At 38.6% G+C, this 25,970-nt stretch overlaps 1 protein-coding gene across 1 annotated transcript in view; it reads right to left on the bottom strand.

Moving 5' to 3' along the window:
* LOC149302372 (adhesion G protein-coupled receptor B3-like) overlaps positions 1-25,970 on the bottom strand; it is a 378,938-nt gene that overhangs the window by 136,896 nt on the left and 216,072 nt on the right. The window contains exon 14 of the mRNA XM_089482502.1: positions 15,163-15,265. Coding sequence (XP_089338628.1) covers positions 15,163-15,265 — 103 coding nt within the window. The remainder of the gene's footprint in view (positions 1-15,162; positions 15,266-25,970) is intronic.

The raw sequence follows: 25,970 nt of genomic DNA, 5'->3' as shown, positions 1-25,970 counted from the left end.
GCTACCATTATCCACAAGATATTCTTGGATACATATATAGATTGCAACTGATGATTAATCAAGAGTGTGCATGCTTCTGCACCACACATTATCTCTGGCTCCCTCGTGTCTCCCTCTTGTTGATTTTACAAACAATGCATTCAACACACAGGCCAATCAAGCATTAGCAGGTAATGCAACAAAATGACAAATATTAAAAAAATATTGAATATTAATTTAAAAGTCGAAGTATTTTATAAAGCATTGGCAATGGTGTTCATAATAGATTTGTTATATGTAATTTTATTGAAAGTTTAAAAAACCTGTGGTCATTTATATATTGTACTGGGTACTGAACCCCCATTTTTGGAAGATTATTAGAACTGTAATTTTATGTTTTCTTGCAGGGGTTAAATTGCAATATTTTGAGTTGTCACCCTATATGTGTATTAAGAATGATTCACTCTTTAGTTTATGCTTAAGTGTTGCTCCCCTAATCACTTTACCGCTGTTGTGTATAGACCATTATTGCATTTTTTTTCTGTTCCATTGTAGCATTGTTCCATATGCTTGAAAGAAATCCAGTTATTATGCTACTTAATGTAAAACCAACAGAGGGCAGCATTCTGTCCGAACATATATTAGCCATATGTCTTCGGACAGAATGCTGCCCTCTGTTGGTTTTACATTAAGTAGCATAATAAATAACTGGATTTCAAGCATATGGAACAATGCTACTTAATGTAAAACCAACAGAGGGCAGCATTCTGTCCGAACATATATTAGCCATATGTGGCAGTGTGCTCATTTGCATTTATTCAAATAAAATATATTCCCATGATCCTTTCGTGTAATGGTTTAATACCAAAACCCCCCCCTTATAAATAGAAAAAAAGAGTTTGCAAGCTCGACAGAATTAATGTCCGCGAGTGCGGACATTTAACTGTTGCAGCGAGGAGACCAGCGGATCATGGGACTATATTTTATTTAAATAATTAATAAATGAAAATGAACACACTGCCACATATGGCTAATATATCTTCGGACAGAATGCTGCCCTCTGTTGGTTTTACACTGAGTAGCATAATATTCTGCCCGAGAATATATTAGCTATATATATGGTAGTGAGCTCATTGGTCACCAGCAGGAGGCCCCCTGCTGGTGACCAATAGAGTTGCTGATACGCACTACTGGCGCCAGAGCTGCTGCGGTACGCGTTAACCCCGTATTAACCCCTTAACCGGAAAAAATGAAGAAAAAACGAATATTCGCCCAAAGAGAGGACAGGAACGGGCGAATATTCGCGGAATACGAAGATTTTTTTTCCCACGAAGACGAGCACGAAGACGAAGAGCCCCCTGGTGCCCAAGTCTACTGAATATCCCCCTGGTAGCCATCCTGTTAATGGGATTAGTTTAACAATGGAGTTCCTGCCTGTTTGGCAGCCAGGCTGGAGCCATCTCTGAGTACCTTGGGCCCCTGTATGACAGGTCATTCTGTCACATATCTCCCCTTTTAAAAAGAAGACTGAACTGGGGCCAGACCCCAACCGGGTCTGCATCCAGTTCAGTCGGGGAGCACAGCTCCGTCGCTCCTAGAGTTGTGGATGCAGGGGGCTGGCAAAGGGAACCTGTCCCACTAACCAGTCCTGGGGTGCACTTAGAGACTGGGGAGTTCGGGTCCCAGACGAGGACAACAGTCCCACTCGCCAGGGCAGGGAGACAGGGTCCATAATCTGCGGGTAGCAGGCTTGCTTTCAGTCCTCTCCAGGGGCCCCAGTGATGGACAGTTCCGTCACAAACTCCATCACATATCTCCTTTTTCTGGGGGAGACTGACGTCTGATAAGACCCCACACAGTTTGACTCCAAAGTCAGTCTGTATATCTGGACCACAACTGCCAGCCACAAATTGGTACTCCTCAAAACAATTTAACAAAAGAGCAGTACTCACCCGCCTGCCCTCTGCCTCTCCTGAAAAATATAACTGCCGCTGGAGAGAATTGACAATTGCACCTTCTCTCTGGAGTCTTCTCAGCCGCTGGGGAGATGACAGGGTGGCTGGGGGCCCTTCAATCCAGGCTTGGGGATCCGAACCAGCTGTCCAGCTATTCTGGGGACCACAGGTGGCAACCACAGTCTCATCCACCTTTATGGGATACATGTCCCCCAGTGCTGGTTTTGTACCATCCTCTGGTGGAGGGACGTCTGATAAAGGAGGGCAGAGGCCAGCTGCACTCTGACCAGGGGAAAGCTCTTCTATAGGGTTTGCGGGCACCTCCAGTGCTGGTAGAGAGGGGCCGTCCTGCCTCTCTCCGGTTGCCAGTATTTCGGCTGGGGTGGTCTGAGCAGGCTCTGTGGGAGTGTCATGGTTAGACTCAGGAAAAAGGGGGAGGGGTGGGCAGAGACCAGCATCACTCTGCCCTGTTGCCAGCGCTTCTGCTGTGGAGTATGGATCTGGGCCAACTTCCCAACATTCTGGGGACCCAGGTGTGGAGACCGCAGTCCCATCAACTACCACAGTCTCAGGGGCTGCCTGACTGGACCCTACAAGGTTTCTGTGGTCAGGCTCGGGAAACAGGGAAAGGAGCAGGCAGAGGCCAGCGGTACTCTTCCCCGATGGCAGCTCTTCTGCTGGGTGGGCGCTTGTGGAGACCGCAGTGCCACCTACTACACCCAGAAAAGTTTCTTCCTTTCTCTGGGAAGGGAAGTCAATTGCAAGCCCTCCTGGACCAACATCCTCAGATGTAAAATCAATTAAATCCACAATCTCTGGATCCGGTTGTGGTGTATAGTCACACAGTTCCGCTATCGGATCTGGGTTAGCTGTCCAGTATCCCTGTGACTCAGGGGCAGAGACTGCAGTCCCATCCACCCCTCCTGGGTCAACATCCTCAGGTGACCACGCAGTAAAATCAATGAAATCCATGGTCACTGGGGCATACTGTTGCACATGGTCAAACAACTCTTGACATGCCTGTTCCAGTTCCCATTCTTGTGTGACCAAATAATCCAGGTCAGCCCACAGCTCAGGCACGTATGGGATATTCTCCTCCCTTCGCTCCTGGACGTCTTCCTCCCGTCACTCCGATGCACTGGCGAAGTCGGGATCCTTTTCTATAATTTCCAATAATAATCCCGGGCCGCCGAAGCCATAGCCCTCTGTAGGACCTTTATCCTCCAGCCCCAGGCACAGCTGTGCTCTGCACCAGTCAGCATGCGCACCTTGGAACCCTGCTATGTGTACCCAATAAGTAGACACAACTACCTTGAACTGAGTACAGCAGGAATGAACAGTTTATTGATGTAAAACATAGACTCATATAGCCACAGAACTTCATTAACATAAATTAACAGATACATGCATACAGCCCAACCTTTAATCCACTTTAGCTACTGAATATCCCCCTGGTAGCCATCCTGTTAATGGGATTAGTTTACACAATAGACTTCATGCCTGTTTGGCAGCCAGGCTGGAGCCATCTCTGACTACCTTGTGGCCTTGTATGACAGGTCATTCTGTCACAGGAACATATATATATATATATATATATATATATATATATATATATATATATTTGTTGTAAGTGTGTCAATTCATGTGGGGATTATTGTTATTGTACTGTAATTTGTATTGTTTTTTTATTTGGAACGTTCTAGTAAAAGTTTGTATTATTATATCATAGCCGCATTGTGGATTCTTTTGATATCCTGTTGTTGTTTCCAAAATATTCTGTTGCATTCTGGAAGAAGTGAAAGTATTCAGTTCAAACCTTAAAAGTTAGAAGAGATAGAACAGGGATTGTTTAACTTAATAAGTCAGTGGGTGGGTTTACCGGTGCATATTTCATAAGTGTATCCATATACCCATTCACCTGGATAAGTGTGGTTATTGTAGCTAGAAAACACATTAGCCTTCAGGAGATATATCCGAATACGTATTGTGATTTCATTGATATGTGTTTGGATGTATCTGTTGTTGGATCAGTTGTAATCTTAAACACATAACACATTCAAAAGCCTTTTAGATGGTATGCTGTAGATAAAGCATTAATCCATCTGATTGATATTTTAATAACGCAATTCCCTAGTTCCCTCAAAAGAAAACTTAACATTGGAGAACATTTAGTTCAATAATATCAATTATTTCGTATATGTGTTCAATTTTGCTTCACAAACATTTTCATGAATTACATTGGACAAGTATGAAGATCATAAGAAATAGTTTTAGGGTGTTCCTTATTAAATAAAGGGTTTATATTTTAATTATCAATTATTGATTTATATAGTGCCATAATATTGCGCAGCACTGTTTATAAAAGCATTGCCAGTACAGTGCTTTGAAACAGCAGATATTAGCAAGCTTGCAAGTGGTTTCTACTAGACAGTGCATTCGTATTCGGGAGAACATGAAAACTAACACGAATACCGAATAAACTAATAAGGCAGTGGGTAAATGTACACGAAGTCAAAGAAGCACAACACAAAGAATCTGTGTTTCTTCGTGTTCGTCTTCGTCTTTGTAAATATCTCCTAGCTAATCTCCCTGGTCCCTTCCCCATACAAGTCACTGCCTCTAGCCTATCTTAAGTCTTTGTAGCATAGCAGTGGTTAACCGGATTCAGTAGGATCGAGCCAGGAGTTCAAGGTCCATAAGAGCAACTCTATTGGCAGGGGGCTCCTCTGGCTTCAAACAATGAAGGACAGCTGCTATTGGTCTCCGCAGGCCAAGTTGCTCTGAGGTTTACCTTGCCCTGCCCTTTGCCATTTAAATCCCCATTCCTTCCAGGCCAAGTTGCTCAGAGCGGTTGTCTCAGACTCAGATGCCCAAGTCTACCTTGTTTAGCCAAATAGTGGTATCCCTGACTTCAGATGAACATGCTTTGTGCAAATGGCAATTATGTGATGTAAGGAAGTTTTACTTCAGATAAGTGGAACAGCATCCCAACATAAGTGGAAAAGCTTAATATGGGCTGAATGTTTTTTATCTACTGTCAATGTCTGTGTTTCTACGACACACCATATTTTGAGGGACTTTAATTCCTGAAGATCTCTATTTTCTTTGCCATCTCACCTTTTTTATACATGCTGTAGCCTTCCTATAGTTGACATTATTTCTTAGAACCAAAGTTGTGCAGAGGAAAGGCTAGGAGAACTTTTATTTTTATTTCTGCTTTAATTAACTTATAACATATGCAAACAATAAGAAATATTTTTAAGCTCAGTTCATTTATTATGTCCATGTTTAGAAACCATATTTTAGACACAATGCAAAAAGGCAGTCTTCTGAAATAATATATAAATCTTGTTATGCTTTACTTTTTCTGCTTTTCACCTACATAGCATTTTGTATCATTTCTGCAGGATGGATTGGGGAGGTAAAGATGCTGCCTTGGGACCATTGTAGTAGAATTGTTCAAAACCACCGTGTTCTGCTACTGTTCTCATACACTAAAAGTCTATATATAAATCCATATATACTGCTCTCAACTGTGCCTCAGAGAACACAAGAAAATTCAACAGAGCCTTCACATTTTGAGCAAAAAGACATTTCAACCCAAGAGGAATAATTACCACAGATACCGAGCCAATGGAGATTCCACATACACTTCATCACACTTGTCACTTCATAATCAGTCACTCCATCATTAATTATTCATGGAGAATTGTGCATGGCGTGACAAAGACCAAGCTAAGAAGTGACTTTGCCCCTAAAACAATGTTATAGTCCTACATTAAGCAGCAAAAAGATGGCCCTAAATACACATTGTGTTAAAATATTTAAAATGTTCACCAACTACACAGCAGTGCGTGATTTTTTCCCTTTTTCAGGGGGTTGTGTATAAAGAACAATGCTGGTGTATTTTTGTACAATATCAATATAGCTATGATTGAATATTTCTGTTGGTAGCCTCACTTTTAACCCCTTTGCAAATACATTGTTCTCTATACAAAACCGCCATTGTCCCCTTACTTATTAAATACTTCTTTTAATATTCAGTTTGTGTCACATTCAAAATATGAAGACTAAATTTCTTCCAAAACATTCTAATGATTGCTAAAATATCATGTTTTAGTACAGTGGGGTTATGTATAGGAGGTGATTCTGATGCAAGTTTCCTTTTCTTTAAAAAAATGTAAAAGTGTGGAAATAATCTAGTTAACCAATGAAATATGGCACTGTGCCACTCCTGAGTAGACAAGACAATCATTTGTATAGACATTTGTGTTCAAAATAGATATTACAAGAATATGTCCAACAATCACCCTCATGTAGGATACTGTATAGTTTATGTCAGGAATGTTTTTAATATGATCCATTAAAAAGCAATGTAATCTCTTGAATAAAAATCATTGTAACATTGAAAGTTACAATTTCCATTTACAGTACAGAACATAATCTTATTCTCTGCTTAAAAGTGTGTCATATTTTATCATATTCACGTTAAACTATATAATTTTTGAAAACTGATGGAAAACAATGGAATGGAAAATGAGAAACCAAGGAAATTATTTGTCTGTTGTAAAGTTATTAAATTAGAAACACAACCCAGGTCTACCAAATTCTAAGACAACGTAACAATATTTTGTGCCATGTCAGCTTTTCATGCCAGATTTCTAATAACAGCCGGTTCAAAGAAATAGGGACAATGTCAACGAATAATTAATGGCCCATATCTTATTCTAAAACAAAAACTGGTAAAGTTACTGAAGCTGGGAAATGAAATTACTAGAAACATTGCAAACCCCAAGTGAATTTATGTATAAATTCAAGCTGTCCATAGGCTTAAAGGGTACATATATTTCACCTAATGACTGGTGATATATGTATGTAGCTAGAACTTTTTCATGCAGTAGATAAAGACAAACAATACAAGGTTTAATGTACATGTTTAATATCCTAGTCACAGTGATATGTAACTTTTTCAAACTCTGCATTGCGTAATGGTGACATGAGGTTTTGAAATCCAATGCTCATGTAGTTGTTTACATGTCAACCACTTAAAGGTCCATGGTTGGTATTTTTGGGTTCTCATGTGCCAGAAGGCCCTGAGTGTATGGCTGACACTGATCAGTCACTGACCTGAGCTTTGCATACTTCTTAATGACATGGTTCAGGATTAACCTATATTGTGCAGTGCTCTAAATAATGAAGTTACTCCTAGACCCATATCAAACCATGAAAGCGTAAACCATTAGATACTAAGAATGTAAACAACATATACATATGTTTACATCATGTTTAATGCATATATTTTATTGTGAGTGATTCTGGAGTGCTAATTGGATTTTTAAATGAACAACGGTCACAGTAGTGAATTAGCGAGTTGAGCGTGAGATAACCATTCATGTTTGTGAAGTCTTGGGTTCATACTATCATACTGTCTTAGCATGTTGTCCTATAATCGCTATCTTGTGATACTTCAATTTATCTGCTGTGTTTCTCTGTTTTCAAAACAGATGTGTTGAAAAGATAACTCCAAAGTACATGGGGCTGTACTTTCTTTTATTCTATATTTACTAAGGCTCCCAAAATACGTATACAGTATGCAAGTTTTCTTTGTCTCTGTTATGTCTTACTTTAATGGCACATGAAAGTAGACAAATTTTGGTACTTACTGCAGTTTTAATCTATGTTATTTTGTTTATAATGCTAACAATTAACCTTTTAGAGTGACATGCTTAAACCTAATCGAATCATGTTAAAAAATAACATTGCCTATATTGATAACATCACTATGCAAGTTTCAATTGTTTGGTTTGATTTTGGAATGTAATGATTCCTCCATTAATGTTGCAATCCAGTGCAAATATAATTGAGCTATAAGCAAAATATTGTAGTGAAATGATAATGCATATTAGCATAATAGATTATCATAAATCATTTCACAGTGACACAATGCATATCTTATAGCCACAATTTACATATTATAATGAAACTACGATGTTGTCTGACATGCAGTTCTACTAGCAATCTCATATAAAAGAGATAAATTATCAATATACTTCTTGTAAGGCATTGGGTAACTTTGCCCGCCTTGATTAATGAACCTTGAATTTTTTGCTTGACTGCAATATAGCATGGATTCCCCATAATTAATGATCATTCCCATGAATGAATGAGATATATATATATATATATATATATATATATATATATATATAACTCTACCAGTGGTTTTATACTTTTAATAAGTAAATTAAAGAACATGCATTTTTTGGAATAACATCTCTATATGAAAAGAAAACAAAGGTAGTTCCATCAAACTCCATATGCCCTGCAGAAAGCTATTTGATTTTAATAGAACATGTACAATAATAGATGAGATTCTATAGTGAAGGAACTAAACCTTAACGTAATGATTGCATGAAAGAAAGATTAATATTACTTCGCAATGTTTATGCATTTTTTTTTAATCCTTATCTGTAACATTTGGTTTACCAAAGTAACCGATTACACTTTATATGCTTTTTTTTGGTATGAGTGGTTACAAAATTTAGTTTGCATGCATACTAGCTTTGCTGTCTTGGCCCAAACTACTAGACAAACACCCTGGCTCCTTATCATACTGCCTATGGTAAACAATATAATGGCTTATTGTTAACAACCAAGAAGGACACTCTGACTAATGAAAGTCTAAGTGGGAACGGACTTCGTAAAATTGCCATAAAAAAATTAGCTAAGCATGATGATTATGCAGAGAAAGTCGCCCAAAATATCACATCACTGACAAAAATGGTTAGCATATAACAAAAAAGTATTGGAACAGAATTAGATTAAATTAGGTTTTTGCAAGTACTAACCTACTATTACTATATAGCTCTGAATTTTATGTTTGAGTTAAAACATATTTTTTTCCGTGGGACCTTCACATAAAGAAAATTTTATAGGAAAATTATGGAACTTTTATGATCATGATAGAGGAAAAAATGCAGATAAATAATTATGCATGTTTGTGTTATGTACACAACAAAAAATATACCTTAATATCAGAGCCGGCCTTAGGCGTTTTGGCGCCCTGTGCGGACTACTCCTCTGGCGCCCCCCCTCACTACCCCCCCTCTGTGCCCCTTCAAACTACCCCCCCTCTCTGCCCCTTCAAACTGCCCCCCTCAAACTACCCCTCCCCTCTACCCCTTCAAACTACCCCTCCCCTCTGCCCCTTCAAACTACCCCCCCTGCCCATTCAAACTACCCCCCCTCTGCCCCTTCAAACTACACCCCCCCTTTGTCCCTTCAAACTACACCCCCCTCTGCCCTTCAAACTACACCCCCCTGCCCCTTCAAACTACACCCCCTCCCTCTGCCCCTTCAAACTACACCCCCCTCCCTCTGCCCCTTCAAACTACACCCCCCTCCCTCTGCCCCTTCAAACTACACCCCCCACCCTCTGCCCCTTCAAACTACACCCCCCTCCCTCTGCCCCTTCAAACTACACCCCCTCCCTCTGCCCCTTCAAATTACACCCCCCCTCTGCCCCTTCAAACTACACCCCCCCTCTGCCCCTTCAAACTACACCCCCCCCTTACCTTGTTGCCGGAGTCCTGCGGTGAGAGCGGGAGGCATCCGTCTTCTTGCTCTGCCGTGGTGCCGGCATTTCATGTTGAGCGCTGGAATAGTCTGGCGCTCAACATGAGCTGCCGGCACCGCAACGGAGTCACGGAGAGTAAGGGGCGCCAAGCTGTTGCTGAGAACTTCACGAGCAACTGCTCGGCGCCCCTGACCGGCACTTAGATTAAAGCATCGGTTTTTTTTAAACTTTATTTAACATCAATGATGTTAAATAAAGTTTAAAAAAAACAAACGATGCTTTAATCTAAGTCCCGGTCAGGCGCCCCTGCAAACATGGCGCCCTGTGCGGTCGCACAGGTCGCACACCCCTAAGGCCGGCCCTTCTTAATATACTGTATAAAGAAGGTTATCCATAAAACTAACAGTAGAGGATCAAATCAGAGGATCACTAGTGTAGTAGTAAGGGATTAATGAGAGAAGGATCGTTGGGAGTCCTGAAACGTAAAGGGACTAGAATAGGCAACTGGATATATCCAGTGATGGAGGGAATCCCTAGTGTCGGCTCTAGGAAATGGAGTTGCCAAGTGACAAGAATACATATTGTATCACAACTAAAACCCTAAAGAAGAATTAAATCATCACCAAACAAATAATTACTCTTTACATGAATATAAAGGTTATGTGATAACAAGCAAGCAGGAGAAGGTGTTTCATTGATATTGAAATAATAATTGTCCTTCAAGGAAAACAAATAAATAAAAAACACGAGTCACTACCCAGCGTACTGTGGAATAACATATTAGAGAAACATTACGTGGGGAACTGAATGTCTTACAGAGAGAGAGATTTGCTCCAACAAATCCAATGGTCATCTTAACAATTTTAAATCAGCAGGGATATTTTTTCTGGTCACTTCACTGTGCACTTATGGATATATTGAAAAATGAAACAGTGATTAATTTTACATGGGATGATAAAATCAAAGGATGCACACAATTCTAAGAACAATTCTAAAATAACATTGTGGAGTCTTTATGGCAAGGCCACTTAATCTAGAATGTATTAGTACATAAGATGAAAGACACTCGATACAATTGCATATAACCACTACCTCCAAACTCCTTAAGCCAGTAGTATTAATAAATGTATAATAAAAGGTAATATTTGTATAAAGTATGGATATGAACAAAACACTATCAATTGTGTGGGTACATCAACTATGGAAAAAGGGGAGTATGACTGAGTTATGTGTGAAGAATAGTCTTTTTCAAACTCCATTATTGATTGGTAATAACAAGAAAGGTAATCTAGTGATGTGAATTGTACTTTTAACCAGAGACACATAAAGATTTTGTGTACGTGGACCTTACATAGCAGTTAGGAAAGTACACACTTTTGTCACAAATATTTTTCATAGGGTTGACCAAAATGAGTTGTGCATCTGGAAGGAGGCAATAACAACTTTCCAAATAGCATTCAGATGCACAACCAGCTAACCCTACAAACTGGCAAGGCATAAAAGGAATTTTAGAACATTTGGAGTGCTGCTATGCAGATTCATTTTTGTTTTTTGACATTAGCATTAGAATTTAATTTCCAGTAAAGCAGGTACAGCATTATCATCTATTAAACAATACATTAATGGTTCAAAAGAGTGACTCTACAATTTTGTATCTGCTACAAAGTGCAATTAAAAACAAATAGGTGAGTCTCAATACCAAATGATGAAAAAGCTAAGGAAGTTCTACAGCTAAGAAAAATTGGTTTCTTAGTACTCATTAAAATCAGCTCTCTTACAAACACTGTATAAGCAGATCTATTTATAATCTTGTCCAGAAACATTATATCACTGACATAAATATTTCTCTACTTCTCATACATTACCTCTACTAAATGTACTTAATACGGATGCAGTTTTCCCTGTTCATGCAGCATAACAAATAACTCCTGGTTGTCATTAAGAAAATAATACTGTAAATACTTTTTGATCTTAACACTATAAATTTTCTCTGGTGGTGACGCTGAACAATGACAACAGCTGACATGTTAATGAATTTGAGCCTGTTTAGATGTCTTAAATCAAGATACCTATTTATGAGCCATTTTTAAGAAACAAGGGTGATTAATCAAAATAATTATTTTATTCAAAGAGGACTTTGTCATCATACCTAATTTACAATTACAAACTTGTCACACAAGTACAAAATGTTAAGCTGCATCCTATTTGCAGCAGTGTATTTATGTGGGGTCACTTCCGTAAGCGTGGCCAGGACCTAACAAGCCTAGGATCCTCCTTTGCTCCTGGTCTTTTTTCAGTAAAAGATGCTACATCTCTTTACAGTGTACAGTCCATTGAGAGCTGTTGCAACTAAACAAGTTAGTAACCCAAATGGTAGATTGGCTCTTAGCAAAGCTGCCCAGGAGATTCTGCTTGACCTAGTCAAGTCAGCCGGCCCCAAAGAGACAGATAGGACCCATTTAAGTGCCACATTGGAGATTTGGGTCCTAAAAAGGGACTCCCTCCCTGTTTGTAAAGGACAAAGTTACCCGATTTCATACCTCTTAAGTGTCCCTACAAAGGAGCAGCAGTCCCTTTTTGGACCAGATCCCCTGTTCCCTCTTTCCATCAATGATCTTCCCCTTTTCAAGGAGCTCAGAATATTTGCTGTATCACACAGCTCAAAATGCCACAAAATTTGCATAGAAACAGCAGGAAATGTGTTTATAAATTCAATGTATTTAAAATGCATTTTGTTCTTCTAAATGCCTTACACAGTTTCATAAAAAAGCAATCAATAGGTCAAAAACTCAAAATAGTTGCTTCCTTGCCATGCATTTAACCACATACCTAAAAGAAAAGTGTTTTTCTTTGGGCATTTAAAATTTCTGAATACACATGAATTTATTCAATAATGTTGCAGAAATCATGATAATTTATGCTGTTCCTCACCTCCCCCGGGTTAGCCCCCCCATATTAAATTTTTTTACAAAAGATCATGGCATTTGTTAGATCTTTGTTAGATCAGGTTTGATCAACTGTTTTTTTCGTTAGATCTACTCTAAAATAGGCAATATTAACAATCTTTTTCAGGGGGGGCTAACCCGTAGCCAGCCCCCCCTCAACAAAAATTTCAACAAAATGTTACTGATTATGATAGCTCTGCGTTAGATCAGGTTTGATCAGACAAAATTTTTGTTAGATCTAGTCTAATTACTGAGATATTGCATATTTAATGAGGGGGGGCTGGCCCCCCCTCAACTGAAATTTGGATTTTTGTTTATGGATCTTGGTAGATATTCGTTAGATCAGGTTAGATCAACTGTTTTTTTTGTTAGATCTACCACGCAGGAGGCGGTATTCACAATCCTATTTTGTGTGCGGGGGATGGGTATACATACGGTCTGACCCCCCCTCAACTGAAATTTGGATTTTTTTTAATGGATCTTGGTAGATATTCGTTAGATCAGGTTAGATCAACTGTTTTTTTCATTAGATCTACCACGCAGGAGGCGGTATTCACAATCCTATTTTGTGTGCGGGGGATGGGTACACATAGGGTCTGGCCCCCCCTCAACTGAAATTTGGATTTTTTTTAATGGATCTTGGTAGATATTCGTTAGATCAGGTTAGATCAACAGTTTTTCTCGTTAGATCTACCACGCAGGAGGCGGTATTCACAATCCTATTTTGTGTGCGGGTAATGGGTATACATAGGGTCTGGCCCCCCCTCAACTGAAATTTGGATTTTTTTTTATGGATCTTGGTAGATATTCGTTAGATCAGGTTAGATCAACAGTTTTTTTCGTTAGATCTACCACGCAGGAGGCGGTATTCACAATCCTATTTTGTGTGCGGGGGATGGGTATACATACGGTCTGGCCCTCCCCTCAACTGAAATTTGGAATTTTTTTTATGGATCTTGGTAGATATTCGTTAGATCAGGTTAGATCAACTGTTTTTTTCGTTAGATCTACCACGCAGGAGGCGGTATTCACAATCCTATTTTGTGTGCGGGGGATGGGTACACATAGGGTCTGGCCCCCCCTCAACTGAAATTTTGATTTTTTTAATGGATCTTGGTAGATATTCGTTAGATCAGGTTAGATCAACAGTTTTTTTCGTTAGATCTACCACGCATGACATATGCTGACCTCAGCCAGGTTAGTTCACCAATATTAAAGCAACTGTATCACCTAAACATTGCTTATACTGTGAATGCAGAGAATAAAAAAATATTGAAAGTTATCTATACATTGTGTTAGGCAAACTGCAAGAAAATGCCTAAATTCGGAGAAAAATGTGTTTTAAATGTGTCTGTGGAGTCTGTTATTTATGACATCACCTCATACCTTCCAACATCTCGGCAAATTGGGACGCTGGCGCGCATGTGCATTGCTGCCATCACTCTTCCTAAACTGTGAAGATCAGAGTGTCAGCGTTACCGCGCATGCGCGCTAGTGCTGTCACTGAAGCTGGCAGTGTTACTGCGCATGCGTACAATGCTGAGCATGTCCAGTAGTCGTTTTCTGGTGACCCAGGCACCAGAGAACACGATCAGGACCCGCAGGATTCTGAATCCCGAATTCCATGGAACAGAGGTAGAGCTCAGCGGGACAGAGCCTCCAAATCGTGACTGTACTGCATTAATCGAGACAGTTGAGAGGTATGCACCTGTGGCTTGATGTGCAAATGAACAGGCATGGATATGTAAAATCAAAAGAAGAGTAGATAGATCTAACGAAAAAAACTGTTGATCTAACTTGATCTAACGAATATCTACCAAAATCCATAAAAAAAAAAATCCAAATTTCAGTTGAGGGGGGGCCAGACCGTATGTGTACCCATCCCCCGCACACAAAATAGAATTGTGAATACCGCCTCCTGCGTGGTAGATCTAACGAAAAAAACAGTTGATCTAACCTGATCTAACGAATATCTACCAAGATCCATTAAAAAAAATCCAAATTTCAGTTGAGGGAGGGCCAGACCCTATGTATACCCATCCCCCGCACACAAAATAGGATTGTGAATACCGCCTCCTGCGTGGTAGATCTAACAAAAAAAACAGTTGATCTAACCTGATCTAACGAATATCTACCAAGATCCAGAAACAAAAATCCAAATTTCAGTTGAGGGGGGGCCAGCCCCCCCTCATTAAATATGCAATATCTCAGTAATTAGACTAGATCTAACAAAAATTTTGTCTGATCAAACCTGATCTAACGTAGAGCTATCATAATCAGTAACATTTTGTTGAAATTTTTGTTGAGGGGGGGCTGGCTACGGGTTAGCCCCCCCTGAAAAAGATTGTTAATATTGCCTATTTTAGAGTAGATCTAACGAAAAAAACAGTTGATCAAACCTGATCTAACAAAGATCTAACAAATGCCATGATCTTTTGTAAAAAAATTTAATATGGGGGGGCTAACCCGTGGGAGGTTGTTCCTCTGCTATTTGTTGGCCTATTAAGCCACATTCGCACACATGCCAATGAGCTATGAATAAAACAGTGTTAAAAACACTAGATGGAAACTATTCCTGCATGAAAGTACAAGTTATGTTTATGGTGTACCCTAAATACAAATGAACCTGATTTCTTGCTAAAAAATCCATAATATATAAATCAAAATGTGATCTTTTGGGATAGCCTAATTGCTAATGCATACTTACGTTGTTTAAGTGCGCAAGTTCAATTTCCACCAAAGCATCTGCGGCTTTAGGTTCTGGGTGAATAGTAACTACAATGATTCTAGAATTCACTACAGTAAAGTTTCTGAAAAATAAGAGCATACAAAATATACACGTTATACAAATATACAAGTAGTTATTTTTAGAGGAAATCAAATGCAAATTAATACATATATCAGTTTCAATGCACAAGCATAACTATATTAGGGCAGTCACAAACTAAGCAATATTAATGTTGCGTTTTGCTTTAAAATATACATTTAGTATCTGCATGCGCTTTATGAATGATCTGATTCAGAAAAAAATGATTAGGCACTTATATATGAATTATGCATTTATTTAATAAAACACATATACTATATTTTTTTTATTATAATACTTTTCACAGTCACTTAAAACTAACAGATTAAATATATGTTAAAATAAAACCCACTAAGACCAAACCTCTACAGGTAAGTGACATGCAGACTGAATTTTATGGGAACATATATGGATGTGCATTTAAATCTCAACATGAAAATGTGTCTTTCACACAATAATATAGTATTTCGCACATTGGTATGTTTTTGTAGATTTGAGTGGAAGTGGAAGATGGCCTGAATGTGTATCAACAATATGCATGTAATGGGAAAAATAAAGTGGCGTGCGTGACACAGTTTATATTTCAATAAATTCTGGTATTGTGATGTAAACAAGGTAAAAGGACATTACACAAGAACTGCCTGCTTTCAATATTTTTGGTTTAGAAAAGTCAATTAGAAGCAATTCCTGCTCTTTCTCTACTCATTTCTAATTACAGCAGAGATGTCCCTCCTCACTGGTGCTTTACATTTGTATGGACCATTGTTCTACTTGCAGCAACATTAACTATTTTATTTCACTGGCAGTCCCTCCTCCTTCTTTAACCTCTCAATTCTGTATTTGGATTTATTCAAAATTGTCTACCAAAACTCAGCATACTTTTGTTTAATATCAAGTGGACGCTGTATAAAAGTGCCATTCTTTGTTAAATGGTTTGTACAACAGAAAATAGATAGATAGATAGATAGATAGATAGATAGATAGATAGATAGATAGATAGATAGACATGATTTGCTCTTTTTTAAGGTTAGTACTCTGACAACTTTCTAAACAAAACTTGAAACCAGTGACTGCATTAATTATTTTTGGCATGCCTTGATATATATGTACACTATAGCCCAAGAGGTGATGATAACAATATTTTTCCAGTAATTATTTTCTACTAACACCTGTCTGTAAGAGAACATGCCACCAGCAATTCAAGTGCTGAACCAATAAATAACTAATACAAAATAACAGTAACAATAAACGACAATCTATATTGATCCGTCTTGGTGCCTCTTATGAAATATTGAAGTGTCTTCACCCATCTATAAAATATCCCCTCAAGCTGGAGACAATGTATAGAAAAGACAGGGGGCAACAAAAAACTCTGTATAAAACCAAAACAATTATTTTATTTTATCACACACCAGTGCACTTACATTATAAAGTAATGATGGTAGTGAGCATATGTGCATACACACTGGTACTCTCAATGCTGCTACTGTATCCATTGTCTATCAAGCAAAATGATAGGGGGTCACACCTAGGCATATAACATTTCTTCTAGATGACGACTTAATGCATTTCATCTATTCATCAAAAGATTACTGTTGGTACGTAGTGGTCCTTAATGGATATAACGGATGGATACCTCACAAGGGTTTAACCCCCTTCTATACCAAATATTATATTTTCTAATTCACAATATATGTACATAGTTTGCAGTACTGGTATTACTGGGAGATCCAACTGGGCTGTGTGTATACTTCAATACCAACATTTTTTTATTGTTAGCACTCAAGCTTGTGATAAAAGTAAAATTATTGTTTTGGTTTTACATATATTTTTTCACTATTTTTTTCAGGTATGTTTTACATATGAGTTAATGAATATGAAACAATATGTAAGAGACAACAATCAATATTATCGACTCTGGTTTGTTTTCAATTTTATTAGTCATTTATTGGTTCAATGTCTGGATCCTTTAACTGTCCAAGCTGAGGTTTAATTCAGGAAGAGATAACTATTTTCAAGTGTATACCCTCTGTATTGTATCTATATCTCTGTTTATTAATTTAGCACTAGCAACTTTATTTTCTTTACCTTGAATGAAAAGAGAAGATCAAAATTATATAAATATATATGTATTTCCCTTTATTAATAATTTACACATTTACACACTTAATCTCATTTACACATTAATCATTTACACAATTAATCTCATTTATACACTTAATCTAAAAAAGGGAAACAATAATTGTTCAGGATACCACCCATTCACCCCATCACACAAAGCTTTTTCAATAAAATGTAAAATTTAATTTACATATACATAGCCGACCAATAAACTACAATTTTATCCAATCTGATATAATGCAAGGTGCATAGACTCTAGCCCTCAGAGTAGAATATAAAGCCATAATAGGATCTTTAAAAGAACCAAGAATTCAAAATTTATCTAAAATGGCATCTACAGTAAATAATCCCATCTGACCCTGGTATTGGCTTTCTCTGGATCCAATGACAAGGTCAGCATTGGAATTCCAGTGTAGTCAAACTCTAAAATTAAGTTTATGTGCCTATGGAGACTGGCATTATGCCTATTGGCTAGAATTGTTGAATACATTTTTATATCGACATTGATCAAATATATAGAACTGTAATCTTCCAGGTTTTAAATTAGGAACAATATTTGCATATAAAGACTCCTCAGTAAAACGTCTGTCTAGTATCATTTAATCATATATTCTGAATAACAGCAGTATAACAGTTTCTTTAAAGAGAAAAAAAAGTCTGAAGAGCCATCTGGTCCTGAGGATTTCTCTTTTCCAACCCATTAATAACCAATAGGATCTCACTTGAGTCTGGGAGATCCTATCGGTAACACTCAGAGAATACGCATTTGCTTCAGAAAGACAGAGGTGTTTGACCTTCCTGGGATCTTTATGAATATAATCACCCTATATTATTTTAAATATATTTTTACTTACCTTTTCTATTTTCCATTTTTAAGTTTACTAACCCTTTTACCACTAAACTACATGGCCAATTTTAGCCTTTTTAACTTTTGATTCACTATTTCCACTAGTTTATCTTTCATTTCATTTAAGCTTGTAATTGTATTATAAATTGGCTAAAAAGGAATTACTTGTTTTCATAGTTTCAGCCTTATACATTTCAGCATATAATACAGCTATAGAGGCCCCTCTTTGCCTATTCTGACATGATCCAAGCTTAATAAACTACCCCTCATATAACATGTTACATAAATGTCATTATATTAAAGGAAAAATAAGGCTTGTTTTCTAAGATCAGTCAAATATTAAGGGTTTCACAACAAATTTTCATTATGTTTCCATGAATTCCTGCCAAGGTTTCTTACTTTAGATTTAATAACTAAACTAACTGGGTAGTGGTTGGTCCGTGCCACTGAATGGATCATAAAAGTTTGAAAGATGTTTATTGAACTTAGTTTGCAGAAGATGGTACCCAACCTTGAATATTATTATATATTGTTTTATATGGTAGAATCATATTCTGCAACACCGTGCGATGGGAATTCAACTTCAAACAAGAAATAAGGAGGGCCCTGCTCAAATGAGCTTACTGTCAAGAGGATAGGTTAAATCCATGGAAGAGAAGAAGGGATAATCTTTCTCTTGAGGATTGAGCGCTCCCCATTTGTCTAAAAAATAATTCAATCTTTGCCATTCTATAACTAGCTTTGCCAATTTTAAAATAGTTGGTCCAATAATTTTAAGGTAGGTTTTATCAATAGATGGATCAGTAATGACATTGAAAATATCAATTTCTTTATCCATTATCATATTTCACAAACATCATTAGCCTTGTTTCCAATGAATTTCTTGTAAAAAAGCCGCCTTTTCTTTCCTGAGATAGTCTTCTAAAGTAGAACGTTCATTGAGATGAGCTGAATCATAAGGAATGTAGAATTTGTATTTCTTGGTCAAACATATAATATCCTTATATATATATAATAAGGCTCTCCCCTTTAACAGACACATATATATATATATATATATATATATATATATATATATATATATATATATATATATATATATATAACACACTTTCAAAAAGATGGTCAGCACTCCAGGTCTTTAAATAGACAATTTCATTTTATTCAAAGTCAAGTCAACGTTTCAGTCATTACTGACTTTCATCAGGACACTGAAACGCCGACTTGACTTTGAATAAAATGAAATTGTCTATTTAAAGACCTGGAGTGCTGACCATCTTTTTGAAAGTGTTTTACATGGAAACTGCTGGTTACTAGCACCTGGCTTGGAATATTTGGAATGGTGTGCAATGGACTCTGTGAGTAAATATATATATATATATATATATATATATATATATACAGTGGGGCAAAAAAAGTATTTAGTCAGCCACCAATTGTCACCATAGGTACACTTTAACTATGAGAGACAGAATGAGACAACAAAGTCCATAAATCACATTGTCTGATTTTTAAAGAATTTATTTGCAAATTATGGTGGAAATAAGTATTTGGTCAATAACAAAAGTTCATATCAATACTTTGTTATATACCCTTTGTTGGCAATGACAGAGGTCAAACGTTTTTTGTAAGTCATCACAAGGTTTTCACACACTGTTGCTGGTATTTTGGACCATTCCTGCATGCAGATCTCCTCTAGAGCAGTGAACTCCCTCCAAAAGTTTTCTATGGGGTTGAGATCTGGAGACTGGCTAGGCCACTCCAGGACCTTGAAATGCTTCTTACGAAGCCACTCCTTCGTTGCCCGGGCACTGTGTTTGGGATCATTGTCATGCTGATAGACCCAGCCACGTTTCATCTCCAATGCCCTTGGTGATGGAAGGAGGTTTTCACTCAAAATCTCACGATACATGGCCCTATTCATTCTTTCCTTTACACGGATCAATCGTCCTGGTCCCTTTGCAGAAAAACAGCCCCAAAGCATGATGTTTCCACCCACATGCTTCACCGTAGGTATGGTGTTTTTTGGATGCAACTCAGCAACAAACACGACAAGTTGAGTTTCTACCAAAAAGTTCTACCTTGGTTTCATCTGACCATATGACATTCCCCCAATCCTCTTCTGGATCATCCAAATGCTCTCTAGCAAACTTCAGACGGGCCAGGACATGTACTGGCTTAAGCAGGGAGACACGTCTGGCACTGCATGATTTGAGTCCCTGGTGGCATAGTGTGTTACTGATGGTAGCCTTTGTTACTTTGGTCCCAGCTCTCTTCAGGTCATTCACTAGGTCCCCCCGTGTGGTTCTGGGATTTTTGCTCACCGTTCTTGTGATAATTTTGACACCACGGGGTGAGATCTTGCGTGGAGCCCCAGATCGAGGGAGATTATCAGTGGTCCTGTATGTCTTCCATTTTCGAATAATTGCTCCCACAGTTGATTTCTTCACACCAAGCTGCTTGCCTATTGCAGATTCAGTCTTCCCAGCCTGGTGCAGGTCTACAATTTTGTTTCAGGTGTCCTTCGACAGCTCTTTGGTCTTGGCCATAGTAGGGTTTGGAGTGTGACTGTTTGAGGTTGTGGACAGGTATCTTTTATACTGATAACAAGTCCAAACAGGTGCCATTAATACAGGTAACGAGTGGAGGACAGAGGAGACTCTTAAAGAAGATGTTACAGGTCTGTGAGAGCCAGATATCTTGCTTGTTTGTAGGTGACCAAATACCGTATTTGCTCGATTATAAGACGACCCTGATTATAAGACGACCCCCCAAAATCTGAATATTAACTTAGGAAAAAAAGAAAAAGCCTGAATATAAGATGACCCTAAAGGAAAAAAGTTTTACCAGTAAATGTTAATTCATGTAAACTATTTTTTTTAAATAAAAGCTATGATTGAGAAAAATATTTTTTTGTTTTTATTTCCTTGTATTTTCCAACCTGTCCCCCAGTTACGCACATCTGCCCCCAGGCTTGCGACACCAATATGGCACTGTGGCCCATGATATGCCTTTCAACCCTCTATATGCCACTGTGCCCCATGGTATGCCTTTTGACCCCCTATGTGCCACTCTGCCTCCAGAAATGCCTTATACCCCTATATCCCATTTTGGCATTTAGGGGGTTAAAATGCATATTATGGGGCAGAGTGGCATATAGGGAGGTATAAGGCATTCCAGGAGGCAGAGTGGCATTAAGGGAGTTAAAAGGCATTGTATAGAGCACTCTGCCTCCAGAAATGCCTTATACCCCTATATGCCACTCTGGCATTTAGGGGGTTAAAAGGCATATTATGGGGCAGAGTGCTCTATTAAATGCCCCTTTAACGCCACTCTGCCTCCTGAAATGCCTTATACCTCCCTATATGCCACTCTGCCCCATAATATGCCTTTTAACCCCCTAAGTGCCAGAGTGGCATATAGGGGTATAAGGCATTCCAGAAATGCCCTATGCCCCCATTTAACACACACACACACACACACACTTACCGGTGCTTCCAATTTCCTGCTGTATTGCCGGGGCAGCGGGTTGACGTCTCCTTCCGCTGCAGCCGGAAGGAGGTGGAGTTGGCAGCGGGGGTTTGTCTGCGTCCGTCGCGGATACCTTCCCCGACTGTCAGAGATCAGAGTTCCCCACACCAGTGCGGGGAACTCTGATCTCTGACAGTCGGGGAAGGTATCCGCGACGGACGCAGACAACTCCCGCTGCTAGCCACACCTCCTTCCGGCTGCAGCGGACGTTGTCTACGCGGATCGCGTAGACGTCAACCCGCTGCCCCGGCAATACAGCAGGAAGCACCGGTAAGTGTGTGTGTGTGGGGGGGAGACAGGAGGATCCAGGTCCCCTGCAGTGGTGCAATCCTACAATGTGATTTCCTGTATTTTTTTCTTCCCATTCTGTCTCTCATAGTTGAAGTGTACCTATGGTGAAAATTACAGGCCTCTCTCATCTTTTTAAGTGGGAGAACTTGCACAATTGGTGGCTGATTAAATACTTTTTTGCCCCACTGTATATGTATATATCAGATTCTGTCAGTGTCCTGCCTGCTAGGACTATGCAACAATTATTTCCAGTCATGTCTACCTGCAGCCATTAGTGGCCACCCTTCCCTCTCTGTAGCCCCCATATCCAATTACTTGGGACAGCTGAACCTGGTTACCCGAGTTGGGCCCTGCCTTACCCTTTAGCTTGGACCTTTGCATTGTTTGGCTTGGGTCCCTGTTATTCTGCTTGCAGCTAAAGATCTGGTTTCCTGTTCTGATTTCCCGTGTATGACCTAGGCTTTGTTCTCGATCCTGATTTGTGTACCAGACCCCGGCGTGTCCCAGACTTACCTATCTTCTAAGCCGTGTGCCCTGCCTGAGGGGTTACAAGCCGTGTGCCCTGCATGAGGGCTTCCAAACCTTGTGCACTGCCTGAGGTCTTCCAAGCCGTGTGCCTTGCCCTTGCTACAGTTCCCCTGTACTTGCTACAGTTCTCCTCTCCTTGCTACAGTCTCCCTGTCCTTGCTACAGCTCCCCGATCCTTGCTACAGCTCCCCTGTCCCTGCTACAGCTCCCCTGGGCTTCCTGCCGCCTGCCTGCCTATGGGCTTCCTGCCGCCTGCCCTGCCAGTGGGCTTCCTGCCACCTGCCAGTGGGCTTCCTGCCACCTGCCAGTGGGCTTCTTGTCACCTGCCCTGTCAGGGGGGGTTCCTGCCGTTTGCCCTGCCAGTCTATTCTTATATTTCAGCCTGGTGTGAGACTTATCTCTTGTCTGTACTTACCTGTCTGTCGATATGCATCTCGGAGTACAGACAAAGCCTCAGATATCCCCTGCAATTGACCAACCTGTTGGCCCGGGTCCTGACAGATTCCTATTCTTAACCTCCTCCATCAAGGGGTCATTTGTCAAATTGTGATAATCTTTAAGCAATCTTCTGCAATACCTCTAATTCTTAAGTTATATCTTTTGCTTCTATCTTCTTAATCTGTTACCTTTAATTTCAAATCCATAATTGTGGTATTCAGCAACACAATCTGATTTCCACTGAAGAGTGCTTGAATCTGTTCTACCGAATTGATTATCTTTCAATACATTGTTATTAACTCCTTTCTAATATCCTCGATATACACCTTAAACTCTAATTTGATAGTTTCTGCCTGAATTTGTAAAGATTGAAGCAGAAACTCGTTTGTAATCACTTCAGTGGGTTGTAACTGTGCAGAGATGATCTCTTCTTCATTATCTAAATTTGTCAGATTAGAATTATTCAGCAAGGTGTCCAAAAAATGGATAGAGTTAATAACTGCTATTATTGTTCCTAAGAAGTACTACACAAATGATCAATTGATTCTTTTTAAGCTCCTTTCCTTCTATCTCTCTTTCAGATTGAACATTTTTGTAATATATCTGCTTTTAAGTCTCCTCTTCTTCTGGTTGCCGTGAAGACTTTAGTAACATAATGATAGTAATCATTATTATACTTAGTAGAATTCATCCATCAGTATTAAGTAGATGTAAACATGTTATTCTGATTTAAAACATATATATATATATATATATATATATATATATATATATATATATACAGTATATATATATATATATATATATATATATATACAGTATATATATATATATATATATATATATATATTACATTTCATCCATCAAAATCAAATAACGCAACCTGACTTCCAATTATCCATGAAATACTGGCCAATGTATGCCAATGGCCAATCTAAATAGTCTGTAAAGTCATCACATATAGTCTATATCCGAAGAACTTTAATGGGGTGTTCCAAACCTTTTATGCCAACAAGCTCTTTATCCAAAATGATGTGTAGTATTTATTGATTGCCAATAACAGCAGTTCCAATATTATATTTTATATACTCCATACAAGGTGATTATCACCAATAGTATTTCTGCACCATCAATAGTTTTTCTGCTTTCTCAGGATGATCTACAGGATTGCAAACTCTTGGCCATTTCAAGATATTTATGCTGCTGCCTCATACATTGATGTCCATCTGCCCGGTAAGCGTATATATTAGGCTCTATGAATATCCCAGACATTCTGTCAGTCAATTTTCCCCAAGGCCTCTGATGTCACATCATTATGCACATACAAGTTACAAGGTGGGGCCTCTATGGATCGGACTTGTTCAGAACATACCACAGATGTTCGATTGGGTTGAGATCTGGGAAATTTGGAGGCTATGTCAAAAGCTTGAATGTGTTCCTCAAACCATTCTTGAACCATTCCTGCTTTGTGGCAGGGCACATTGCCTTGCTGAAAGGGGCCCGTGACATCAGGGAATACCATGTCCATGAAAGGGTGTACATAGTCTGCATCAAAGCTTAGGTAGGTGGTATGTGTCAAAGTAACATCCACATGAATGGCAGGACCCAAGGTTTCCCAGTAGAACATTGCCCAAGGCATCACGTGGCCAGCCATGTGATGTAAAAGAAAATGTGATTCATCAGACCAACCAGCTTCTTCCTTTGCTCATCGGTTGAACTCTCATGCTCACGTGCCCATTATAGGTCAGCATGGGCACCATACGCATCAAACTGCGATGCCCTGTGTGTTCTGCAACCTTTCTATAAGTACCAGCATTAACCTTTTCTGACCCAGTCGTCACTTGCTGCCTAATATATCCTACCCACTGACAGGTGCCATGATAACAAGATTATCAGTGTGTCACTTCACCTGTCAGTGGTCTTAAAATTATGGCTGATCGGTATATACGTATATACGTATATTGTACATTATATGTAATTAGTATTTGCTATTATTATAACTAAAAATATGATTTGCATTTTTGAAATAGAATAAAAAACTCCAAAATCTATAAAAACAAATTAAATGAAATGAGAGAAAACAATGAGAAGTTTGGGTTTACTCTTGACATTTGTAATTAAAATGTTAACTTTATTTATTGGAAAAATGAGAACCTATAAACTTGTGATATATTTTAAAAAGTCTTAAAGTATTCTTTAAAATTGGGTTTTTTCATCACTATTAAAGTATCCAGTTTAGAGTAATTTGATTTCTATACTGGGTGAATGTGAAATTAATATTTCATCAGTGTAAATTGAAACATTCTTCTTCATGGGCTCATAATAGCAGGTCATGCAGCTAAACTCAGCTGTCTCTTCTAGGAGCAAAAGAATGGAACACTGCCTGAACTGCTGGCAAATGTAAATTGTAAATGTTCAGCACTCTGCACCTCAGCTAAAGTATTTTTGAGACATGATAAGGCTTCTTCCTGGGAAAAATAAAATATTTTTTATAGCTTCGGTTTCCACTAATACCACATTTTCAAACATAATTTGCTTTTAATGTATCCCACCTCTACATGTGGTTGATGGACCTGTTAATGTCTCACTGATTAGGTTTCAGTCACTCAAGATTTAAAAAGTCAGAAAGCTAAGCCCATGGTCACAATTGCTGAACTCAGAAGTTATTGCCCTTATGTAATGTATTTTTATCTGTCACCTAAACAGTGTTATACGCTTATGTGTTATACATCATGTCCAAATGTACATTGTACAAGTAGTATTATAAATATGAATGAAAGAACAAATGTACATTGTACAAGTAGTATTATAAATATGAATGAAAGACAGGTCACCAGGCACCAGGCACCTATGAAAGCATCATTAGTTGCACACAAGTCAGGAGAATGAATCGTGGGCTACATATATTGATGTTGTGCTTCAATACATTCATCATTAGGCAATGCTATAAATT

The sequence above is a fragment of the Sceloporus occidentalis genome, unplaced genomic scaffold, assembly GCF_023333645.1.
Source record: "Sceloporus occidentalis isolate IW3139 unplaced genomic scaffold, rSceOcc1.0.p SCAF_19, whole genome shotgun sequence".
Classification (NCBI taxonomy): Eukaryota; Metazoa; Chordata; class Lepidosauria; order Squamata; family Phrynosomatidae; genus Sceloporus; species Sceloporus occidentalis.
The sequence above is the reverse complement of the archived record's forward strand: the minus strand, read 5'-3'. Positions and strand labels throughout refer to the sequence as shown.